Source organism: Trichomonas vaginalis, chromosome IV, assembly GCF_026262505.1.
Source record: "Trichomonas vaginalis G3 chromosome IV, whole genome shotgun sequence".
In the NCBI taxonomy this organism is placed as follows: Eukaryota; Parabasalia; order Trichomonadida; family Trichomonadidae; genus Trichomonas; species Trichomonas vaginalis.
Window position 1 is genome coordinate 5,880,565 of NC_067206.1, and position 16,694 is coordinate 5,897,258.

General features: G+C 34.0%; 7 protein-coding genes and 4 pseudogenes across 11 annotated transcripts, besides 1 other annotated feature; 8 read left to right on the top strand and 3 right to left on the bottom strand.

Annotated features, from left to right (window-relative positions):
• Nucleotides 1–16,694: part of a mobile genetic element that runs on past both edges of the window.
• On the bottom strand, nucleotides 133–939 carry TVAGG3_0037770 (uncharacterized protein; the record flags this gene model as incomplete). The annotated part of the gene is made up of 1 exon (XM_051220648.1): nucleotides 133–939. The coding sequence occupies one exon, from the start codon at nucleotides 937–939 to the stop codon at nucleotides 133–135; it is 807 nt and encodes a 268-aa protein (XP_051105634.1).
• TVAGG3_0037780 (protein of unknown function, DUF4106 family) lies at nucleotides 1,269–1,715 on the top strand (the record flags this gene model as incomplete). The annotated part of the gene is made up of 1 exon (XM_051220649.1): nucleotides 1,269–1,715. One exon carries the CDS (start codon nucleotides 1,269–1,271, stop codon nucleotides 1,713–1,715), a length of 447 nt encoding a protein of 148 aa, XP_051105635.1.
• Nucleotides 2,343–2,684, top strand: TVAGG3_0037790 (uncharacterized protein; the record flags this gene model as incomplete). Its single annotated transcript, XM_051220650.1, has 1 exon — nucleotides 2,343–2,684. The coding sequence occupies one exon, from the start codon at nucleotides 2,343–2,345 to the stop codon at nucleotides 2,682–2,684; it is 342 nt and encodes a 113-aa protein (XP_051105636.1).
• Nucleotides 3,221–3,336, bottom strand: TVAGG3_0037800 (annotated as a pseudogene). Its single transcript has one exon. A coding segment is annotated over exon 1 (116 nt).
• On the top strand, nucleotides 4,320–6,481 carry TVAGG3_0037810 (annotated as a pseudogene). Its single transcript has one exon. A coding segment is annotated over exon 1 (2,162 nt).
• Nucleotides 6,954–7,862, top strand: TVAGG3_0037820 (retrotransposable element Tf2 155 kDa protein type 1-like family; the record flags this gene model as incomplete). Its single annotated transcript, XM_051220651.1, has 1 exon — nucleotides 6,954–7,862. One exon carries the CDS (start codon nucleotides 6,954–6,956, stop codon nucleotides 7,860–7,862), a length of 909 nt encoding a protein of 302 aa, XP_051105637.1.
• TVAGG3_0037830 lies at nucleotides 8,661–9,151 on the top strand (annotated as a pseudogene). The gene has a single exon. A coding segment is annotated over exon 1 (491 nt).
• Nucleotides 9,538–10,476, top strand: TVAGG3_0037840 (organellar and viral DNA polymerase type B; the record flags this gene model as incomplete). Its single annotated transcript, XM_051220652.1, has 1 exon — nucleotides 9,538–10,476. One exon carries the CDS (start codon nucleotides 9,538–9,540, stop codon nucleotides 10,474–10,476), a length of 939 nt encoding a protein of 312 aa, XP_051105638.1.
• On the bottom strand, nucleotides 10,883–11,296 carry TVAGG3_0037850 (uncharacterized protein; the record flags this gene model as incomplete). The annotated part of the gene is made up of 1 exon (XM_051220653.1): nucleotides 10,883–11,296. A coding segment is annotated over one exon (414 nt), but the record flags the coding sequence as incomplete, so codon positions are not given.
• On the top strand, nucleotides 11,364–11,942 carry TVAGG3_0037860 (uncharacterized protein; the record flags this gene model as incomplete). The annotated part of the gene is made up of 1 exon (XM_051220654.1): nucleotides 11,364–11,942. The coding sequence occupies one exon, from the start codon at nucleotides 11,364–11,366 to the stop codon at nucleotides 11,940–11,942; it is 579 nt and encodes a 192-aa protein (XP_051105640.1).
• On the top strand, nucleotides 14,943–15,960 carry TVAGG3_0037870 (annotated as a pseudogene). Its single transcript has one exon. A coding segment is annotated over exon 1 (1,018 nt).

A 16,694-nucleotide genomic window follows, 5' to 3' on the forward strand; every position in this document is an offset into this window, starting at 1 on the left:
TTCGCCCTCACCGCTTTGCGGTCTATCTAACTTCTTTCTTATATCATCTATACGCTTCAAAATGTCTGAACAATTGCTAACATCTTCTACAACAGTTATTTCATCATGAATGACCTTCAAGAACAAGCTCATTTAATATGCTATTAAAATCATCTCAATAATGAGTCCATCCTTTCCATCTTTAGGTAGCACAACATCTTTCATTGAAGAAGGTTCGACAAGTCTTATGTTAAACTTACTGACAAAGTTTGTTATACTATAATGCTTCGGCGGCGAATACATGTAGTTTGAAAGACATAATATAGATTCTTCAGCAAATTCACTTATACTGGATTTTATAACAATGTTCTCACGAGACCAAATACCACCAATTGACAATCTTGTAAGCAATCCTGCTGAACCTTCAACTGTAAACGTCGATGGTAACATTCCACGAAGGTCATCTATTGACATCTTTGAGTCACTGTATTTAAATATTTTCTTAAAACAATCGTCATTATCTAACCATGCAATAGCTTTGAAGTTTTCATTCGAATATACATCTGCTTCATTAAATGTAAAACCTGACTTCTTTGCAGAGATGACTTTAAAATCTATTGAGTTTGTTTCAAAATTATATGCTATGGTAACTTCTGAAGGTAATGGATGCCCTTCCGCAGTCAGTTGTTCTCTCACTACCGTTTGAAGCTTTGTATTAAAAACTTTCATGTCATCTCCTGTATCTAAGTTCACATACACAGCAACAGGAAAACTATCTTGCTTCTTTGTTTCATCATTATACCTCAAAACATTAAAGTTCTTCAATAATATTGTTCTTCCTGCTGGAATACTTCGAACCTGTCTGATTTCAATAGCTTTCTCACCTCCTACATACTCTACCCAGTGTCTTGGATATTCATAAGTATACTGACTTTCTTGAATTTTGGTAGGTTTCATCATAACGTGTTCATAGTATATCTTTATACTCTTGTCAGTTAGACTCGGTGCTATGTTCTGAATATTTCTGACTTGCATTTTTAATGGAGATAAAATGAAGCATTTAATACATGACGTAGATGAAGACATGAATGAAACTACAGACAAACTTAACTCTTCTCTCATTCTTCCTTTCAGTAAGGACTATGAGTTCTGTTCAAATGGTGTGTATTTCTATTGTGGAAAGATGGGTTCAGGTAAGACATTTAACCTCATTCGTCATATACTCATAACAGAATTTAGGAAATGACTCATATTATGACCAAATCATTATATCAGCAACTTCAGACTCTATGGACTCAACAGCGAAAACATTCATGTCAAAAGTTCAAGCCTCTGTCGTTAAAGTTCCAGACAGTGAACTCATTGAATTTCTTCAACGTTACATTCGACGTAAGAGGAAATATTATGCCATCGTAGAGTTCATACAGTCAGGAATGCAAAAGACTTCTGAGGAGATGGAAAGAATTATTGACAAACACCACTTACGTCAGTACTCAGGAGTTTACGATATGAAACGACTGACAAACTACATTCTATCAAAACTTTCAAAATACCCCTTCAAAAAGTATCCTTCAAACACTCTGCTCGTTTGTGACGACTTCGCCGGAAAAGGTTTAGTGTCAAAGCCTGACTCACCATTAGCTAACATCATAACTAAAGTCAGACATTACCATTTAACTGTAGCAATACTTATGCAAACATGGCGTTTCCTTGCTTTAAACAAAAACGTCTCATAACTGACTTCGTTATCTTTCAAGGTTTCTCACGCTATGATATTGAACTCATTTGGAAACAGTCAGGTATAAACATTACCTTTTGAAGAAATTTGGGAAGCATATAAGTCTCTCATCTCTCCTCGTTCATACCTTGAGATTTCATATCATGACTAATACCATTAAAGTCAAAAATATTCCATGGGAACGACCAACATTGTTTTAAAATTTAACCTTCAATTGACTGATGGTAAACCAAATTCCATGCATCTCTGTCGCCATTTTCTGTTAATATTTTTTGCTTCATTCATATCATCCACTTCCCCATCCGTTAGCTTTTGAGGATATGCGTTAGAATAGCTGTTCTTAAATGAAGGCTTTTCACCTTTGAGAGCATAAACTCTATAACTTTCTGCATACTTTATGTTTGAACCTCCTGAGCCATCATTGACATAAATTTTTATAGGCTTCCACCCTTTGTTCATGTTCCTGCTTCTTCCCTTTGCTCTTTTGTTCAGTAGTTCTACATCTTTATACACAGCTCCTGTCTCAGTGAATTCAACAATATTTTCATTCGTTAGCTTTACATTCAAACCCTTGTCGAGTATATTGTTCATTTCATACATATAAAAGGTTTTTATTCTATATGAAATGAGAAGCAAATCCATCTTAGCTGGTGCCGTTAATGTTCCAATTGAACCAACATCAAATGTTGACTCACGAACGACAAACAATATTGTCATAAAGAACTATAGTTCGGAGTGTTTGAAAGAAAAAGAACCAGATCTTAAGTCGGTGAATTTAAACACAGCTTCAAACGCTAACGCTACATCAGATGTTAAGTTAGAGTATCCACCACTGGACCAAGTTCTTTCAAGAGAAGCCAACGACAACCCTTACACAAATGTTCAAACAAATCCTTCAGATAACGTAGACCATTACCTTCTTCAGTTATACCAAACAATTTTACTCAAAACGATAAGAAGCTTTTGACAAATCTTATAAGTAAGAACCAAATAATTCTAACAAAGGAGGACCTTGAAAATGTTATCTCACGAATAACAGGGAAACAATGTGTCATTGACTATCTCGACCCTGAAATCGAATGCTGTGGTCAAACGCCAATATTCATGAAAATAGGTAACATCCGCATCATTGAAACACCAGGAACTACAGGAGTTGAGTTTAAGTATAAATATTCGAACGAGTATACAAAACTATCTACTGACTATAAGCTTTGTTTGAAATATGTTTTAGTAAATTAAAGCAGTCAGGAGGGCTCTTTGAGCCCATCTTGGCGCTTTGCGCCGTCAGTCAAAAAATTCAAGTTAGCAATTTGTAATATCTGTCCAAAACTTCTTCAACAGTATCGAACTCATCTTCATAATGCAAACCTAATCTTATTGACTTGGTGCAGTTTTCACTAACACAATATTTTTATGTTCTCTTGACTGACATAACTAACTCATTTGTTTCATCAAACAGCAACAACCAAAGTTCATGACCTAATACATAACATTCATACTTTATATTTTTAGCTCTGAGTTCTCTTGTAAGCTGTTGCATTTAATATTTTCTAAAAAGTCAACTTCAACAGTCATTCGCACTGGTGCCTTCAGTTCTACAGGCTCTCCTTGAAAGTCAACAAGTCTGAATTGCATGTCTTTCAAATTATGAGGACTAATGCGAACCCATTTACCTAAATGAGTTGCTATGACAGGAACGTTTGGAATGAACATTGAATTGACTGCATAACAGAAGGATTTATATTCTACTGAACCTTTACTATTAACTCCTGAAATACCTGTGACATTAGCTATTTTAGACTCAATGTATAAACAATTGCCATAACATACGTATGGAACAGATTCATCTCAATCGTTTTGTCAACACTTTTCAAAGGAAATGTCATATGGTATGCTCTAAAAGAAGTTGTACTCTATGACTCATTCGTGTTATCTTGAACTCTTTTCTTGCTACTGAACTTCAATGTTCCCTCAGAAGAGAGTTCGACATCTATGTTGTCAATAGTTTCTTCATTTATGAGAGTATCTATGACTCCAGCAATTTTATCTATTCTATACTCTGCTCTGTTAGGAAATGTTATAAAACTTCTTTTGTCATCTATTTCAATCTCTATGAAATCTGTTTCGTCAGTTATAACGAATGAAGCAATAGTATTAAAGTCAACCATTCTGAAAGCAAGCGCTTCATTCTGAAGACCTAAGTTTGTTTGTAGCTTTACTGTCCCGTATTCGTTTGGGTCTGTACTTTGCAAATAGAACAACATTTTATTCTCATTAAAATATGACTATTGCTGCATATGCGTATGAAACAAATGAAGCAAGAAGAGCACATGAACTAGTAAACGAAAACTCAACTTTAACCATTGAAGGCAATGATTTAGTCATTGACGATGGAAAAACTAAAAAAGTCATTGATTTCGATACTTTTAACACTTATGACCCATTCATTACAACAAGCAAGGTTCCCATCATAAATGATGGAACGGTGCAATATATAAATTCTACAGTAGATGCCTCAATAGTGAAAGTATTAAATGTTCTCATTGAATTGTTAAAAAGCTTTCGATTTGACGACAACATTAAATGCCTAAAGAATTTAGTCATGAATGAGAAACAAATTCTCGGCGTTGCTGGTAGCAGTAATGATGTACACCTTATGACATTAGAATATTATAACGAACATAAAGATGAACTGAAAGGAGAGAAGGGTGACACCGGACCACAAGGAATACAAGGACCACAAGGAATACAAGGAATACAAGGAATACAAGGACCTCAAGGCGAAAACGGTTTGGATGGAAAGGATGGAAAAACTGCTAAATCATGGATATGGGACCTTATAAATACTGGTTTAACAGCTGCTTCATATGGAGTTCTTCAATACCAAATCGGAAAGATATGGGCAGTACTTGGTGAAGAAGCTTTAGATGACGTTAAAAATGCTTTGAACTTCATTTCAAATGGTTCGGATACTATTAAAACTTTATCTGGTTGGATGCAAGAAACAAGGAGTCAAATAGATACTGTAAGACGTATAGCAAACAATGCACGTACGGGATTGGATACTTTACGAGAAGCACAAAATACACTAAAGGAAGCAAATGATATTCTTGGCTCAGTATCAGACATGCATGAAGATTGGCTTAAAGGTATTGACAAATCTTTAAAAAATCACAGTCAGTCTATTGCTGACTACAAGAAAAGTATAGATTTTTACATAGTGCTATGGACGTACATGATGGAAGCATAAGGAACTTACTTAATGCTAACAATAACTTACCAGGAACTATTAAAGCATTTATAAAGTCCTTTGTAAAACCCGGTGCTCTAACATTTAGGTCTTTGAGAGCAAGAGCATTGAAGTCAAGAGATGCAGAAACTCCAGAAGAACCACCAAAACCAACAGCTAATGAAATATTGTTCGAATATTTTCCAAGGTACTCTGTTCTCATTGCATACATTCAAGAAATACTTAAGAAAGCAGACTTGACTTTAGGAGATGATGAAAGTTCTGTATATCTTTCGTTCCAGTTTCAAATAGCAGAACTTTTGAGACAGATATGCTTAATGTATGACAACATCTCTGATTTCACAAGATATGATGACGACCATGACCCCGAACACGGTGAAGAAGAAGTTTTACAAACATCCATTAAGACAGGAAAGGTTTTAACTCAAAGTCTCATTATTGACACCAAAGATGGCGAAGTGGACGTTCTTCAAGAGCTGAAGAAAAATACTTCTTCGGGAGGTGGTGGTAGGCATGAACTTGAAATAAATGAGATAGAAGAGAAATTAGCCGAAAAAGCAGATAAAGAACATAAACACAATATCTCCGATATAAATGAACTTCAAGCTACATTAAATAGTAAAGCAGATAAAAACCATGTTCATTATATAACTTCAGACGAACAGATTATAACGGACTACCATGGATATTTAACACGAAGTGATGAAGCGAAGACAAAAAATGTTAATGAAAGAAGATATAAATACATTCGTGCTAAAGGTTATGACATAAGCTGTACTGTACAGTATGATGTAGCTAAAGCACCAGAAGCATTTGGTTATACCGGTGAAATTTATGCCTCTACTTTCAATGTTAACGGTGTATTAGTTGAACCAAGATTTACTTTGAGAGTTAAGTCAAAAATAACGTTTGAAGATGCTATTAAAAGTAAAGCTGACAAAGTTGAACTCGAAGCAATGAACAAAGTTTTGAAATCTCATAAACACAGCATCTCCGATATAAATGAACTTCAAGCTACATTAGACAGTAAAGCCGACAAGAACCATACACATAAATCCTTCACTACTGTTAGAGCAGACGACATAATATTGAACTATACCCTTGGTTCAAGTGCACCTTTAGAGAATCCAAGTACAAGCGTAAAAGATACACTAAACTCCTTAAATAGTAAATGTATGAACATTGAAGGTCATGTCAGAAACTTTGAAACACATGAACTACCAGCAATGTTAGATAAAAAAGCAGATAAAACTTATGTGGATGCAGAACTAACAAAGAAATTTTCGAAACCAGATACAATGACATTTACAACAGAAATTATAAATGGTAAACCAGCAACTCCATTTGAATTTGTTAGAGGTCTTCAACCAGATACTTTTGAATTTTTCTTGGATAATTCTATTGAACTAACATTACATTATAAAAGTGGAACAAATGCAACATTTCATCCGGGAGATACATTCCAAATGGTATTTAATGACATAAGTTCTTTAGAATATGTTTATAGATTATGAGCATATATGATTTAATATATCCTATAGGAGCTGTTTATACGTCTATGAATCCAATAAATCCAAACACTTTATTTGGTGGTAGATGGTATGAAGTAGTTGACAGTTTTCCATTCTACACTAATACGCAGTCAATGAAGATGGGAGGTTCAAAGAAAATAGGTATTGAAAACCTTCCTTCACATATGCATAGGTTCAGTGGAAGAACATCTGTGGAAGGAAACCATTCACATTCAATAACAAAAAGAGGTTATATAAATCTTGCAGCGGGTTCGGATAGATGGGAATGAATAGATATGATATCTCAGATGACCCAAAGATGTTAGCACAGGTATTTTCTGTGGAACTGCAGGAAATCATACGCATGTTGTAGCTGGTATTACAGACCCAGCAGGTAATGGAAAAGATTATATGCCTCCTTATATAACAATGCACGCTTGGATACGAGTTGGTTAAACTCTTTAACTTTACATAAATGAGCTTGAAAGAAGTATTCGAACAACATCCATGGAGGTCATTTAAGAAGTTCAATGAAGCTGCAAAGAGTTGGGGATTTACTAACAGAGCTGAAGTGAAAAGGTTCTTTGACAAAAATGTTGTACATCAAACAAAAATAAACCCTTACGACTACTTTTTACCAATTTACTCCAACGCTCCTGACGCATACCAATTTGACACTCTCATTCAAAGCAGAAAAGGAGGACATAACCCATTCCTCATCTTCATTAATGTTAACACTCGTAAAGCATATGCATATCCAATGAGGAATAAAGGAACTCGTGAAGTGTTAAGAGTTTTACAAAAGTTTGTAGCAGAACATAACCCAAGTACTTTAACATCAGACCAAGACAGTGCATACCTCAGCAATGAAATCACAGAATTTCTCATTAAGCATAACATAACTCACTACACTACTGAAGACCATAACCATAACATACTCGGCATCATAAACCGCTTCATAAGGACGCTCAGAGATTTAAACCAAGAGCGAGACTTTACCGAAGAAACAATGAAACATTTTCTCGAAGTATATAATTCCTCAACGCATTCTACAACAGGCCATACACCAAATTCAATGACACAACAACAAGAAGAAAAGTATATACAAAAGAAACGAAGTCAAACACAAAATATCAGAAATTCAACACAATTTACCCTCATTCCTGGTACAAAAGTTCGTGTAGTTCTTGACGACAAACCGTTGACAAAGAAACGTTTAAGGTTAAGTCGAAATTATTATATCGTAGACTCTACGCAAGGTAATGGATATCTTATAAAAGCTGCCGACGACTCTATTGCGTTTTATCCTCGACATAAATTAGTCGAAAGTAGTAATGGCAAACTTGCTGAAACCATTGACGAAGCAAAGCGGAGTGGTTATTGAAATACTTGACTACAACATAAACGATGACACTTATAAAGTAAGATATGAAGGAGGTGTTGAAGATGTTATACCATCTAAGAACTTGAGAGAGTCAAAGCCAACACATCTGGGACCATTAGAGCGGGAGTACTGGAAAGACAAAAATATGCCAGAAAGAATAAGAAAATTCTTCTAAACTTTTTCATTAGATGTAAATCAGACAAAATATATTTTAGGTGAAGAGGTGAGATCTCACCTGTTTTCTAACATGGTCTAAAACACACAAAAACTCATGAATTTTGTGTGTTTTCAGCATTATTTTTTTGCATTATGACACGAAGTGAACTTTTGCACTTCGTCAAAAACTCATGAATTTTGTGTGTTTTCAGCATTATTTTTTTGCATTATGACACGAAGTGAACTTTTGCACTTCGTCAAAAACTCATGAATTTTGTGTGTTTTCAGCATTATTTTTTTGCATTATGACACGAAGTGAACTTTTGCACTTCGTCAAAAACTCATGAATTCTCATGAATTTCCTTAAGATAGAAAAAATAAAAAATAATGTTTAGGTGAAGAGGTGAGATCTCACCTGTTTTTTCACCTGTTTTTTCACCCCCGTGAATTTTCATGAATTTTCACAAAAGACCAAAAATAATGTTTAGGGTAGAAGGTTAGATCTAACCTGTTTTCTCACCTCTTTTCTCACCTCATGAATTTTCACGAATTTTCATGAATTTTCACGAATTTCCTTAAGACAGAAAAAATAAAGTTAGTTTTATTTTTATTTATTTTTTTATTTTGTATGTAAGAACAGAAATGTCAGTCGAAGCAAAAACATTCACGAACAAATCTAATGGCGAAACATTCACAAAAGGCACTTATAACGGTATTGAAGTCTTACGTAGAGACAAGGATGGTTACATTAATGCAACAAATATGTGTCAGCAGTTTAGGAAAGACTTTAGAAAGTTGTTGGAAAATAAGTCCTGGAAGAGTATTATAAGGCATTTTGTGAAGAATATAGCAACCGTCTGAATTCCGGCGGTTGCTTTTTATACAAAATTCATGCAGGAATTCCTGATGAAATCAAACAGGTTAGAGGAACGTATGTAGACCCAAGACTTATAAACTATATAGCAATGTGGGCTTCACCAAAATATTGCATAGCAGTTGGAAAAATTATGGACTCCATAGACAAGAAAGTTCATGAGAAGTTAGATGAAGAAGAACTCGAAGATACAGTAGAGAATGCTAAACCTTTGTTCGAACAAGAAGTTGGAAAAATGTGGAAAACAATTAGAACATGAACGTGAGAAATGTTATGGTTATAGAGATTCTCCATACGAACTAGACCAATGGGAACAAGAAGATTTAAAGAGAGAATTTAGAAAATATGAACTCGCTAAGATAGCATTTGAAGCTGCAGAAAAGAAGTTAAAAGTTTGGGGTCGTTTTGTACAAAAATATTGTGAGTAAATGAACGAAGTGTTACTCTTCACTTCGTCAAAAAATAACAGTTATCTAATGAAAAAGTGTCATTTTTTGTATTTTTTTGTATTTGACGAGAATGTTTAGGTGAAGAGGTGAGATCTCACCTGTTTTTTCACCCCCGTGAATTTTCATGAATTTCCTTAAGACAGAAAAAATAAAGTTAGTTTTATTTTTATTTATTTTTTTATTTTGTATAAAAGATATGATTTCAACAATCGGCACAACAACAATTCAAACAACAGCACCAAACTCGTTAGTCATGAATCCAACATCTATGTTAGTAGAGATGAAAAACTTCATTCCTTCTTCATTTACTTTCGAAACAGAAATACAAAGAATAAAGCAAGAACTTTTAACAAGTAATTTAGACTGTACCGCACAGGATGAAGAAAATGAAGAATATCTTTATGAAATGCAGGACATTATTGACCATTTACCCAAATTGCCTGAAATCCAACAGCAAAAACTAACTATTCCTGAATTCGACGAAATTGAAGTTAAAGTTACTGATTCAGTAGAAATAAAGAAGTTCATACGTAAAGTAAATTATGAATTCCTTGGTTTTCATTGCAACCATAAAGTTATGGACAAAGATTGCGACATGGTTTATAAAAACATTTCTGACATATATAAATCTGAGGAGTTTAAGACTTACGATAACTTTGTTTCATTAGTTGCAAAATGTGTTTGGGAAATAAGAGATAAAGATAGAAGAGGCAAAGTATGGAACGAACAAATAAGACCCGCTATGTTTGAGATGAAGAGAGCAATTGACGCTTTAGTTGTTTTAGCTGGTTTTATTTCAATGTATAACGCAAAAATGAACCCGCAATGTTCAAAATGTAAAGCAGGAATAAGAAAATATAACTACTCAGTCAAAGAGATAGAACGTATGCGAAACGACTATGCAGACTTAAAGAAAGAAGCAGAAAAGCCAGCAGAAGATAAAATGGACATGTTAGCATTTCTGAACAAAAACTATCCAACAGCAGAAGATTTCCTTCTGTCTGACGTCAAGAAGAAGTATAAAGAAACCTTCGGTATTGTTAAAACTTTTGACATACTGACAGAAGAAATAGAAGCTACGAAATTGTTTAGGATTTCAAATATACATCGTACAATTCATGTAAAACGCTTGTGAAAAAAGAGGTGAAAAAAGAGGTGAAAAAACAGGTGAGATCTCACCTCTTCACCTCAATTATATTTTTGGTCAAAGCTTCCACGAGAGAAAAGATTCCTCATTCGCTAAGGATTCCAAAAATGAAAAAATCATTGATTTCGGCTGAGAAAAACAGCAAAACCCTTCTTCCACGGGAACAAAGAAATAAAGAAGAAATAAAGTAAATTTTTTATTTATTCCCGTGGAAGATAGAGCACTTTTATGACACTTTTTATTCACGACAAACAAGACAAACAAAGAAAATAAGAAAATACGGCGCTGTCGCGGTTCGAACCACAGACCCTAACCCCCCATAACACCACCTTAGACCACTGTGCTACGTAGCCTGTCGACATAAGATTTTATAAATTGCATATTTGACGTAAATTTATTTCCATCTGGCTTCCCACCGCATAAGATATTCATACGTGTTTGTAAGACATTCATTAAACTTCTTTTCTATTGCATCTAATCTTGCGTTATTTTTTTCAATAACTTGTCTGTATTCTTCATCATCTCCAGCAGTGTTTGGGTCTTCACGTTTAAAATATTCATTGTTAACCAATTTTTTATCTACAAATTTTATTAGTGTTTGATTCACTTCGTTATGATAACGGTCATATTCTTTCAATACGTAAGTGAAGACAAAATGCGTCGTACCTTCAATCTTAAAGCTTAAAGAACTTTCAACACAGTTTTGAGGGTCTGTCAGTGCGTCAATGAGATAGTATTCGAAGTCAGTCAATAATCTTTTTAAAGTCATTTCATACAGGATAAAATTTAATGTTGTGAAGAAATAGTGTTTATCTCAGAAAAAATAACGCTAATTTTATTTTATTTATTTTTTTATTTTGTATGTAAAGACAGTAATGACAACATTAGAGAACACAACAATTGCTATCGTTCATGAAGCCATAAATGAAGAATACGAGTACATACAATATAACAAACAACTTCGCCTCATTCGTTCGGTCAAAGATGACATGTACCAAATGCAAAGTATAATGAATGCTCTTCGTTCTACAAAGCAAGCATATCATTGGTTTGAAAACCAACAGACAAAAGAACTTTTAGAAGAATTTCCTCATATGATTGCTTCCCTCGGAAAACCGAGAGAAGAGATTCCGTACGAAAATCGCAAGAATTTGGCTCCTGGTTTGAAAGGTTATTATGTTCATAGACTTTTAGTAAACGCTGTAGCAATGTGGGCTTCACCTCGTTATGCTTGTTATATTTTCATGATGTTAGATGAACTATATAAAGCAGAACGTGGAGAGATGGAAAAGAAACTTCAAGCAAAAGATGAAGTCATTGAATCCAAAGACAAAAGCATACAGAAAAGAATACCGCGTTCAGTACCAAAAGGAAAGGAAAAGAGTTATAAGTATATGATATATACTGAAGAGATGGAGAAAGAAGAAGAAGAGATATGGTTATGTTGCATTTAGTGAGAAGAAACAACAAGAGCTTTTACGACTTAGCTAAGATATATAAATCTGACAGAAACTGGTTCTATCGTGAAAACTTACCGATTTCAATGACACCGAATGAGCAAATAAAGGAAATTGTCAAAATACTCTTCCTCAAACACACTATGACATCAAAGGTTGCACAATACTTACATTCAAAGAAGACTTACCATTACTGAAGGAAAAAATAACAGAATATTTCGATAACTTCAAAGAGGAAGAATGAAAAAAATCTAAGCTAATTTTATTTTTTTATAAAATTTTATCTCATATGAAAGAACATGAATTTAGAATATTCGGAACTCATGACAGAAGAAGAGAACGAACAACATGTAAAAGATTATGCAAAATTTCTGAAGACATACAAAGCATTTAAACAATATCTAAATGCTTCTAAAGATTATGCAAAATTTCTGAAGGTATATAAAGCTTATGAAAAAGCGTATGAAAAGTTTATACATTGGGGAATTGTTGTAAAATATCGATATGAAGACTAACCAAAAATATATTTTTGCTTAAATAGCTTCAGGGGTCTATCTTTCTTCAACCATTTCACTTCCTTCGTCAATGTCAATAGAAGCTTCTTCAACCTTTGGTAAGAATTTCTGTATAACATTTTTGTTCGTTATTGTCTTCAGAGATGAAGGATAATATTTCACATTTGTTTCACCCTTCTTATATTCTTTCTGTTCGGAAAGTTCATAGCAATACTGAAGAAGTCAATGTTAGAGTTCTTTATGACAGTATAATGAGTATCTTTGACATTCACGAAGAAACTCTTTTGTTTCAAAACTACTGCTAACTCTTGTGAAGTATAACGTTTGCGGTCAATGACGATAGCTAATGGTCTGACATACTGACCAAACTTAGATTCTTTCACAAACTTCTTGTTAAAGATAACATTAACATTTGAAGCATTATTGAACTCATTCTTGATGGCATTAGCGAGAGCATTGTATGAAAAGAACTTGCAATCTTGCATGTGTTTCATTAAAATAAAAATATTAAATTATTTTGAAAAATAACTTAAAAAATCTAATCTAATTTTTTCAAAAAATATTTTTTTATTTCCTACTAAAGATGTATCGGAAGTTGTCTAAGTTAGAACACTCGGAAATAAAACAACTTCTTACAGAAGCTAATATAGATGTTGCAAAGCATTACGCAACAAACAAAAAAGCACTCGCTGACATCCTCAATGACTATAATGGTGCAATAAGTTATGATAGAATTCATGAGTTCATAAAGCCGCAACGCGGCGAGGACGAAGTCCATGCAAGAGCATTTCCTTTAAATGACATTGCTATTGACTTATATCATAGACGTTCAGTACCTCATGAAGTAAGAAGAGAAATGTTTGACATAACAAATGCAAACGTTGGTGAAACACGAAAGAGAGACGACACACTGAAACAACAGAGAAGAGAGATGTTTAAAGCGCTATAGAACAAGTTCGCAAAGCTAACGATGTCATTCGTTCCATTGACGACAAACCAAAAGAAGGTGAGAGATGGTTAAAGAAAGATGAAGAGAATAGGAAGAGAAATGTGAAGTCAGGCAATAGACTCATTGACTTTAACATCGAAGCTTTAGATGAACCAAACAGAGACTACTTACACAAACATTTCGGTAAGGTTTTCATGAGACTCTTAGAGAAGATTAAAATAAACTCCAACAGAGATGGATGGTATGTTATAAACTTGGTGGAAAGTATGAATGTTCTACGTTAAACCTCAATAATATTGGAACATTACTACATCAGCTCTTGAAGGAGAACTTTATATCAGAGATAGAAGCAAATGCTGCAGGTATTGTTGAAATGCACTATGACTTCTTCTTGACAAACATAAAGAATCTTACCGAAATAAAGATGTATGATTTAACAGAATATGAAGGCTTAACGATGTCAGATGTAAGAAAGGAAAGCCAAAGAAGCGACCATATAGAGATGAAAGCACACTGACAAAGACAGAAAAGATTTTGAAGCTCTTAAACAAACAGGATAAACAAATATAGATGACTTTGGAAATGAAATCCTTGGTGAAAAGAAGTTTTATAAGAAGAGAAGCGGTCAGTTCTGGAAGTATCTTTGCACATTACCTATAAATCTTGAGCGCTACCAAATCTTCAATGAACTGAACAAAAGAACTGCAACACTTATGACAGAAGACAATTGTTTCGTTTATGCTTGCATTCAGGCTGGAGTAGATGGAGAGACTATTGACCACATGAGAGAAGTCATTCGTGTTAGAGACTTTCCTCAAAGTAAAGTACAAGAAATTTCTGACGCAACAGGTATAGCATTTAATGTTACCATTGGTTATTTCAATGACTCAAGACATAATGAAATAAAGAGATACATACCAAAAGAATGTGAAACTGCTCGAACTATTGACTTACTTCTTGTTGAAGACCACTACATGCTAAATGAAAGACTTCCAATGACAACATACTTCATTCGAAACTATAAAGAAATTCTCAAAGCTTGTGGTGGAATGAACATTGAGAAACAGATGAAGATTTATACAAAGAGAGAAGATAAATATGTAGTTCGCATGGATAGAACTACACCGCTATGGGATGTTATGAAAACATTGTGGAGTGCAAATATTTCGAACCTATTTCTTATGGAGAACTTTTCACATATACGACTGACTTATATAAACAGAACCTTGCACCATTTAAAGATTTGACATATGCTCCAAAGTATTGTGTACAACTGAAGAAGAAAGCAGAGTCAAAAGAAGTAAATAAAGCTAAATGTAAGTTCATTCCTGAGCACGTTTTCTTTGCTGACTTTGAGTGTAGTACGGATGGCTTTCATAAAGCTTTTAACATCTGTTACGACAGTGAAGATGGTTCAGTGAGTGAAAGCATTTGGGGTCAAACTGTGCAACAGAATTTTTGGAGCGACTTCCTGACAAGAGTTTAATATATTTCCATAACCTCAGCTATGATATAAACTTCATCTTAAGACACATGACAGAAGTGAAAGGAACTCCCATCATTAAAGGTTCACGAACAATGCAAATAACTGGCTTATATAAAGGACGGGCAATTATTATAAAAGACTCTTACAGTGTTATAAATAAGAAGCTTAAACTATTTCCTGCTATGTTTAACTTACAAACAGGACCGAAAGAAGTATTTCCATACAACTACTACAGCAGTTTTGTTAGCAAATGACAACAGAACTGGTGTCATTTCTGAAGCATGTAAGTTTATCCAGGATGCAGATACATTCATGAAAACATAGATTCCATCAAAGGTTGCAGAATAGATGAAAACCATTTCGACTTAGAAAAATATAGCACGTTTTACTGCAAACAAGATGTAAGAATTTTAAGAGAAGGTTTTGTTAAGTTCCGCAATGACATATTGAAAGAGTTTGATTTAAACGTATATGACTACGTTAGTATTTGTTCTATTGCTAACAAATTGTTTGAGAAACAGAGTGTACTTCCGAATGGAAATCTTTATGACCTCTCAAATAAACCAAGAGAATTTATTTCACGCTGTATTCAAGGTGGAAGATGTATGCTGTCAGATAACATGAAACAAAAGAGCGAAAAGAAACTCATTGCTGACTTCGACGCTGTTTCATTATATCCATCCGCTATAGCAAGATTGTATACTTTAGAAGGAATTCCAAAAGTATTGAAGGATGAGATGTTAAGCACAGAGTATCTCATGAGACATTTATTCGATGACGACCAAAAGGAACCCATTGGTGAAAAGTTTATGTCAGCGCTTCTTTGTTCTCATTAAGATAACAGAGATTGGAATACATAGACACTTTCCTTTAATAGTTTGTGACCCTGAGCTAAATCCAGAACTTAACGTTCCAGAAGTTCAAACACTTGCCTGTTTAATGTATGTTGACCATATAAACATTACAAGACCTCATAAAATATCAAGGTGTCAAATGTGAAGTGTTGCAAGGATACTATTACGATGGAAACAGAGATATTAGAATAAGAGATGAAGTAAAGAAGTTTTTGAGTTAAGGTTAAAGTATAAGAAAGAAGGAAATCCTTTGCAAGAAAATATAAAGCTCATTCTGAACAGTATTTATGGCAAAACTATTCTATCTCCTATTGAGTCAAAAATAACCATAGTAAATGACAAAGATGCTATAAGATATGCCATCAGAAACTACAACCATATAGTGAAGTTCGAAGGTTTGGATGGTTCAGATAAAACTATTTTCAAGCTAACGAAAAGCATTTGCAGACACTTTAATCCAATCTCATGACCATCATTATCTTTGTAAATCTTCATTAAACTGAATCAGATCTTTATCAATTTCCAACAGTATGTGAATTTCTTATCTTCATTGTAAGTAGGCATGTATAGCTTCAGGAACATTTCAACGGTAAACAAGACGTCTTGTTTGACACTTTGCAAACGTGCATGGAATGCAACTTCATTTAAATCGTTAGTAGAGTAAGTCTAGTAGTCTTCTTTCCACAAATATTGACCTTGTATGCAAACCTTTGTTTCCAGGTGTATTTCTCTGCGAAGTCAAAGGAACTGACCTAATGTTTACAATAAGTTTCGCACACATCTACTTCTTTAAAACTCAGCTTGCAAGCTTGTATGTTCTCATTGAAAATATGCTGGCTGTTCACATCCTGGTAAAAATTTGAAGTCCCATGTCCTCAGCAGTACAGAATACTTCATCATAATTACTTTATTACCATGATTTAGAATATTACACCAGTGGGCAAA